Below are 8,677 nucleotides of genomic sequence, written 5' to 3'. Positions count from 1 at the left end.
TTCTTTTCTTAATTTTTTCATGACCCTTCATATAGAGCTCAACCTCTCACAAATATTCACGAGGGTGCTGCCCCAATCTCCGGTGGCGACCATTTGGAAGGAATAAAAGAAAAAAATACAAAAGAAAAAGAATCGGTCGGTATCACTTATGCTGATGTATCAAATGTTTAAATTATGAAGTTAATTATTACAGATCTGTTGTGTAGAGATGAGATTTTGGATTTTTGGGGAAGTATTTTCTAATGGAGTCCTCATAATTTTTGGGAATAATTTTTTTGGCTTCGAGTTGCTCTTCCTACTCCGCGCCCGGCCGCCTTTGCCTGCCTTCCCATCTCCTCTGGTCTTCCGCCATGGCCCAGCCCGTATTCCTCTCCTCTCTCCGCTCCCGCCTCTGCTCCGCGCCGCCGTCGCCGCACCATCACCTCCAGCCCAGCCGCGGCTACCACGTCGAGCTCGGCGCTCGCGAGAAAGCGGTAAGCGCTTTCCCCCCCACTCTGTCGTCATCTCCTCCTTGATTCGGTACTTCGATCCCTGGGTCGTGTGGTGGCCTGGTGGGAGACTGGATTCTCATTGTGACTCGGGGGTTTGTGGAGTTAGATCGCGCCTCTACGTCTGATCCGCACTCGCCGTGTTCGAGCGGCGTCGGCTCGATCTGTTGGGGAGGGGGAGCATCGCGTAGAGAAGTTGCCGCTGGGCTCAGGCCCAGGATTGCTGACCTCGAGGTGTTCTGGTTACGGTTGGTAGGATATATGAGGATCGTCCAATTGTGGTCTTTGCCGGACTGAGGCAAGCCATACACGATAACTGATGCACGCATCAGATCATCTGCATTAAACGGGTACTGCCTTGGTGTGCTTATAGCTTAGATCATCTGCATTAAATGGGTACTGTCTTGGTGTGCTTATAGCTTGTGAATCATTCAAATGGTTTTGCGGCATAGATGTAATACTCCATTTCATGGGTGGCGTTTCCGGTCACTGTAGGCTGTAGTTTCGTAAGTGTTGATATTATCTATTTCAGAATCATGATGCTGGGAAGTTGCTATCTTACTGCCTAACTGCAGTGTTCTTTACCATGTCGAAAGCTGCATGTCTTTGTTAAGACAATGAAAACGTTATGTAAATATGATCGAGGTTTTAGTACTTTCCCAGGGTCTTTTGTGAAAATCATATTTCTTTGTGGCTTTTGATCGTGTTCTACGTCTTCATGTATTTGGCTTTCACAATTATGTTGGAACTAGAAGCTTACCTGTATGTTGCTGCGGGTATTACGGATGATTTGGCACGCTGATGTGAACAGCTTGCTGGCATGTATATCTTTATCGGATTTGCTAGTGGGTTGCAATTGTATTTGATAGTTGACTGCTGAGGGCCTGAGGTGGACAACTTGCATGTCAAGATAGAATGCTAGTGGGATATATAGATATAGATTAACCATTCAGATACAAGAGGTCCTGATAGAGGTTGTGCAATGCTGTTGTTTCTGCTACTAGATATTTCATATTACACATTCGAATGAATGTTTAGTTTATTAATACACCACACCATTGTTTCGTTGGCATATATATATTTTTTTGCCTTAAGTTTCTTTGTGATATGTTTTTTAGTCCTTTACTTTCTTGAACCATGCTATTCCTCCTCTTTAGGCTGCCTCCAACAGCTCACCATAAACCACTCTAAACCATATATAGGGGGAGCATAGTTATTCAACGGCTCCCCCTCTATATTCCCTGTATATACAGGGAAAAGGAATCTCGTTGTATGTACAAGGGGAGCACTATGTTTTTCTATACTTTAATTAAGTAGTTTTTTGCTATATTAATCCTTTTTAAGCCCCGTAACATGATAATAATGTTGATTATCATATTAAAAATATTGTATGATTTTTAACTTTTAAAAAGGTAATTAAATGTTAATTAACTGAGTTACAGTATATAATGGGAATGGTCGGAGATGTTCTGTATGTAGGGGGATTATCTTTTAGGGGAATGTCGTAAAATATAATAGAAATTATAGAAAAGAGGAGATGTATAGAGGGAATGGTTGGAGTGAGTCTTAGTATTTTAACATTGCATTGCTATTTTGCAGCTTTTGGAGGAGGATGTTGCTTTGAAGAGGTTCAAATCATACAAGAACAGTGTGAAACAGGTCTCCAAGATTGGGAATGTTCTCACTTTAGCTGTTGTATTTGGTATGTCTTTGTACTTTTGATTGCCCTTACCTTTTAGTTTTAGCTCTTTAAATCTTTGGGGACTGTACTATACAGTTATTGGTGCGCCATGTGAATTCATGCTGACTGCTCCTACTGGTGTATAGCTACTATTTTGTTAGTTGCGAGTTTTTTCTTATTATTTCAGTGATACAATGATGTACGCCTAGTGAATTTTCTACCTTGAACTTTAAAAGAAATCTAGCTGTAAATTAACATTGATAGGGGATAGTTGTATATTTCTTGCTTCACAATTCGATACACGACTTACTGAATTCTATTCTCTAGATTAATTGAATCTTTAGTATATTTGATCCTATATTGAGATTGTTATACTCCTGTTTAGGGTTAGGCTAGGATTCTTTTGTATTTACCTGGTTACCCCATTGTAATGGGCTTGGCCCACCTAACTGCTCTATATAATATACACCCAACCCTAGATTAGGGTTAGGGTTTCCCACACTCTAACAAGGTATCAGAGCTAGGTTTAGTTTTTTCCTCCCACCCCATAGTAGTCGCCGGCCTCCCTCCCTCTCAGCCATCAGGATCCTCACTACTCGCTGCGGTCGCCACCGGCCAAGGACAACGGCTCCCCTTCCCCCCTGAATCTCCAACCTCTCTCGTCCCGTGGTGGCTCTCTCGGCCAACGCCGCCCCTCCTGTGGGCCCAGGCTTGCTCGTGACCATCGCGATGGCCACCGTCGGCTTCTCCGGCTGGCGCCACCCCCTCCCGAGTGTGACTTCCTCTACCCCGCCCCTCCTCGCTCCACTCACCAGGACGACTCCGGGCCTGCTCACAGGTGCGGATCCCTTCGCCTACGACCTCAACATCAAGGACGCCGAGCGAGACCTCTCCGTCCCCGCTCGATGCAGCGCCCGTGCGGATCCGGCGCGCCTCGCCGCGGGCTCCTCCTCCAGCGCGCTCACCCAATGCGCCTTCCTCCGCGCGCATCCTCCCCAGGCACGGCCATCCACCGCGACTCCGGCCGTCCACCCGATGGTGACGCGTCACTCCGCCGGAGTCTTCCGCTCCGTCGATCGGCTTGTTCTGACGGTCAATGCCGCTTCAGCTCCCTCCCCGGTTCCCTCCTTCGTTCGTGCAGCTCTCGTTGATCCCCACTGGTGTCGCGCCATGGAAGAGTACATGATCTTGCTGGCCAACCACACTTGGGACCTGGTGCCACGTCCACCAGGCACCAACGTGGTCACCGACAAGTGGATCTTCCGACACAAGCTCACCTTCGATGGCTCGACGACCGCTACAAGGCTCGTTGGGTCCTTCGGGGCTTCACTCAGTATCCCGAAGTGGACTACGATGAGACCTCCAGCCTCGTCGTCAAGTTCGCCACCGTTCAATCTGTTCTCGCCCTCTCCTGGGCCTGGGCGGTCCACCAGCTCGATGTCAAGAATACTTTCCTCCACGATACTTTGACAGAGACGGTCTATTGTAGCTAGCCCACTGGCTTCATCGACTTCGCTCGCCCAGATTTGGTTTGCCGGTTGAACTGCTCCATGTATGATCTCAAGCAGGCGTCGAGCACTTGGTACAGTCGCTTTGCCTCCTACTTGGTCTCCCTCGGCTTCGTCGAGACCAAGTCGGACATGTCCCTGTTCATCCATCGCTACGGCGACAACACCATCTACCTCCTGCTCTACGTCGACGACATCGTGCTCACGGTGTCCAGTGCTGCCCTCCTTCAGTGCACGGTCGTCGCCCTTTAGCGCGAGTTCGTGATGAAGGATCTAGGGCCTCTTCACAACTTCCTCGGGATCACCGTAGAGCGGAGGCCTTAGGGTCTCTTCCTCTACCAGCGCCAGTACGCCCTTGACATCCTGGAGCGGGCTGGCATGTCCGACTATAAGCCTTGCTCCACTCCTGTTGACACTCAGGCGAAGCTCTTCGAGGACGATGGGCCCCCGGTCGCCCACACGACAGCTTACCGGAGCCTCACTGGCGCTCGCTAATACCTGACATTCTCCCGGCCCGACATCACCTACGTCGTTCAACATGAGTGCCTTCACATGCACACCCCACGGGACCCCACCTCACCGCTCTCAAGCGGATTCTTCGCTAGCTTCGCGGCTCCATCGACTACAACCTTCTCCTTCGACCCTCACCGACTTCAGAGCTCGTGGTCTGCACCGATGCTGATTGGGTTGGCTGCCCTGACACACGCCGGTTCACTTTCGATTACGTCGTGTTCCTGGACGCCAACCTCGCCTTCTGGCCTCGAAGCGGCAGCCCGTCGTCTCCTGCTTCAGCGCTGAGACCGAGTACTGCGCGTTGTGGTCAATGGCCGAGGCCTCCTGGCTCTGCCAGCTTCTCCAGGAGCTCCACGGCCCCCTTGAGCGCTCCACTCCCTTCTATTGCGAAGATGTTAGCACGGTCTACCTCTCCACCAATCTCGTGCAACATTAGCGCACAAAACACGTGGAGATTGACCTTCACTTCGTCCTCGAGCGTGTCGCCGCTGGTGATGTTTGTGTTCTCAGCGTCCCGACCATGTCGCAGTCACTAAGGGCCTGCCGTCGAGTGTATTCACTAAGTTTCGATTCAGTCTCAACATCTGTACATGATAGAGTTGAGATTGCGGGGGTGTTAGACTCCCGTTTAGGGTTAGGCAAAGGTTCTCTCTTGTATTTTCTTGATTACTCCCATTGTAATGGGCTTGGCCCACCTAACTGCTCTATATAATATACACCCAACCCTGGATTAGGGTTAGGGTTTCCCATACTCTTAGGGCTAGTTTGGAAACTCCAATTTCCTAAGGGATTTCTATTTTTCCAAGGGAAAATGAACTAATTTTCCTTGGGAAAATGAAAATCTCTTGGGAAAATGAGGTTCCCAAACTAGACTTTACAGTGATTTTCACTACCAACATATTCTTTTGCTAGATTCTGATGTTAAGGTTTTTGGTGGGTTTGCATTTGATTTGCCAGTCTCTGGTATGTGTGATTAGTTTAGCGGCCAATGTTGTTTCTAGTGTATGCTTAATGCTTATCAGTTATCACCCAGTTGCATTTATGAACATTGGGATATAATATATGACAAAGCATATTTTCCTTTGCGTATTCGTTTTGCTCATTGTTCACATACAAATCCATTTAGCCAAGTGTAAACATTATGCAGTGTCTTACCGTGTCTGTTTAAATGGTCGTTTAGCCTAAATAAATAGCTACACACCAGTGGCATTTTAGTCGGATTAAATGTCTAGGCTAACACTGGTATTGCTATTAGTTGCCTTTGCCTACCGTAGCGTGTGGACATTATATGAGGACACAATTGTGCATTTTAGCGTTCTGCATACCCAGAACGAGGTTTCACTATGTTTTTTTTGTTTACGCTAATTAATTGAAAGTTTGGGCATATTACCTGCAGTTAGTTCCAGACTGTACGCAGTAGGTTTCAGCGTTTCCTTTATACTCCATTTTAAATATATGATATTTCAGAAATTATTTAAAAATGAACCAAGTAGTTTGTCATAACGCGTCTCCTCATTAGAAAGCTGAATGTTACTCATGTATTGTCAGTATATCACAGAATACTTAATGAACTATCCTTTTTAATCGAGAAAAAAATGTAGTAATATGATCTGATCGCTGTGTTTAACAGATATGCTGACCGATATTTGTGTCATTGTACTACAGGTTGTAGCTACGAGCTTGGTGTGTTGGCGGCAAGCATGAAGTGAAGGAAAACACAGCCATTATTCCGGGAAGTGATCCATCAGCGTAGACTGTCATTCTATCACCTCGTGTTTTTAGCCTGTCTGCGTCTCTCTTTTTTTTTTTGTCGTGCATCATGTATAAAATAAAACTAAACTAGGTTAACCTTGATTTGCGAATAACGTTTTCTGTTTCTATGGCCTAGTCGCAAACGAAGTGGCACAAGCATTCCATGGCTAATCTTGATGAATGAGCATCGCCTGCTTTTGTTTGCCACCTGGCAGTGCATCCTGCTGCACAGACAGTATAACAGACGTATCATTTGTCGAATTCGGTTCATCAACAAAATAAAGGTCGTTAATCCCTGCACACCGAACAAGAGTGGGCGGATCAGCTTACCGTCGTTCACGGCACAGCCCAATGCCGCATGCCAAACCTTCCTTCTGGGATCTGACGGCACAGCCCAACCAACCTCACGGCAAAGGAGGATCGCCCCGAATAGATAAGGAGTGCAAACCGTGTCCGGGAGCCATGTATCCTAGCGAGTACTTTGTTTAGACTGTCCGCAACCGTTCCCCCTAAGGTCCTGTTCGGTTTTCACGGATTGAAGCTTTGGAATAGTTCCTAGCCAGATTACTTCTCTAATTTATATAAATTTTGATGAGCTGTAAGAAATCCTGGTTCATTCCAGTAGAAGCGAACAGGCCCTAAATGTTACTATGCAGCCACGTCAGCAAGATTCCATCCTCTATATTCACTCGTCCCGCAACCGTTCCCCCTATAGTTTCCCCTATCCCTCTACTCATTAAAAAAACATTTCCATATAACTAACTTAACCAACTTCAATTTTGATTTTATTTAATTATTTTGCACACGTCCGACATGTTGCGCATGTATTAAAAAAATATAATTATTAATAATAATTAGTTTAAATTACATTTCACATAAAATATATAATAAAATATTATTTTACAATACATTCGAAATTGCATAATTTCGTGAAAACGTATTATCCGTCATCAGATCTGTAATATATTTTCCTGCGAAGCAAATTCCACTTGTCGTGCGCGGCAAGCCGCACTTGTCTTGCAACGAAAGCCACGTTTGGCTTTCGTGGGAAGCCACTAGCTTCCCCCTGAAGCCGCATTCCTGTCCCCTATATATATGGAATCCATCTCTTCACAAATGCACCAACAAAGTTGAGTAGATCAACAATTTAACCATTTGACGGTATGTCTCACAGGCATAGCGATCAAGACTCTGATTCGAGTGATAGTGAGGACGAAACACTTATGCTTGTCAATCTTCTAGTCCTCAACATAGAGGCCAGACGCCACCTCCGACGATGGTCCCGTTTGCCTCGCCGGGTTATTCACAGGGATCATTTTCGTGGAGAAAATCTTATCCATCATCACTACTTCGCCGAGAACCCAGTGTATCCACCCCACGTCTTTCGTAGAAGGTACGCACTACTTGTTATTCGAATACGGTTTGATATTTGCAATTTCTTTACAAATATTCTTTATTCAAAACTTAGGTTCCGCATGAGTAGGCCTCTCTTCCTCAGAATCTTGCAAGGTCTTCAACAACAGGATTCGTACTTTACACAACGGGTTGACGCAACTGGTATGCCTGGTCTAGGTCCCCTACAAAAAGTATGTGCGGCAATGCGGGTACTTGCATATGGGTTACCTTCTGATGCTGTAGACGAGTACATTCAAATTGGGGAGTCCACAGCTAGGGAATGCCTTCAGCATTTTTGTCGAGGTATCATTGCATACTTCAGTGGGTGGTATCTACGAACTCCTAATGAAGCTGACATAACACGCATCATGCACCATAGCGAATCAAGGGGTTTCCCAGGGATGTTGGGTTCTATAGATTGCATGCATTGGGAGTGGCGGAACTGTCCTACCGCATGGCGTGGTCAGTTTTGTGGCAGAAATGGTCGAGCGTCCATGATTCTAGAAGCTGTGGCAACGTATGACCTTTGGATTTGGCATGCTTTCTTTGGCATGCCAGGGACAAACAACGACGTGAATGTGCTCCACCGATCACCAGTATTCGACCCCATGACATCTGGTCGAATGCCACCTGTCCATTATACAATTAATGGTAATGCATATAACTTCGGATATTACCTAGCTGATGGTATTTACCCCAACTGGCCAACTTTCGTAAAAGCTATACGGCACCCATATGAGCAAAAGAAAGTCTATTTCACACAAATGCAGGAAAGTTGTCGAAAGGATATTGAGCGTGCATTTGGAGTTCTTCAAGCAAGGTGGGCGGTGCTGCGAGGTCCAGCGTATGGTTGGGATCGTAATCGTTTAACTGAAATAATAACAGCTTGCATCATCATGCACAACATGATTGTTGCGAAGGGCCGTTTGCTGCTAATATTGATTTTGGAGATAACACTTCAACCATTCAAGCACCACAACTAATTGCAGAAGGAAGGGCAGAATGGGTCATTAACCACTTCGATCTTCGTCACCAAGAAAGATCGTGCTCCCTCCAAAATGATCTTGTCGAGCATTTGTGGGCTCGGCGTGGAAGCATGTAAAGTTCATAATTCGTTGCTAAGTTTTTTCAACTTCATTCTACTATGTGTAATTTCCATTGTCATGTCCTACGTATCGGTTATGAAATAAAGTATATGATCATTGCAAACCTGTACTTGTTCTTTGAACACAAAAAGATTCATATGTAGTCTTCAGCCATGTAAAAGTAAAAGTGCAAACAATTTGTAAACATCACAAGCGGTTCCAAGCTGAACACGCACCAATTAGTTCCGAACCTCG

General features: G+C 46.0%; 1 protein-coding gene across 1 annotated transcript; it reads left to right on the top strand.

Annotated features, from left to right (window-relative positions):
- Window positions 1-253: 253 nt before the first annotated feature.
- Window positions 254-6,052, top strand: LOC100275994 (uncharacterized). Its single transcript, NM_001331205.1, has 3 exons — window positions 254-473; window positions 2,088-2,190; window positions 5,856-6,052. The coding sequence occupies exons 1-3, from the start codon at window positions 351-353 to the stop codon at window positions 5,897-5,899; spliced, it is 270 nt and encodes an 89-aa protein (NP_001318134.1). The 5' UTR covers window positions 254-350; the 3' UTR covers window positions 5,900-6,052.
- The last annotated feature ends 2,625 nt before the right edge of the window (window positions 6,053-8,677 follow it).

This window comes from Zea mays, chromosome 7 (genome assembly GCF_902167145.1).
Source record: "Zea mays cultivar B73 chromosome 7, Zm-B73-REFERENCE-NAM-5.0, whole genome shotgun sequence".
NCBI classification, from domain to species: Eukaryota; Viridiplantae; Streptophyta; class Magnoliopsida; order Poales; family Poaceae; genus Zea; species Zea mays.
This window is presented reverse-complemented; position numbering and strand designations above follow the sequence as displayed.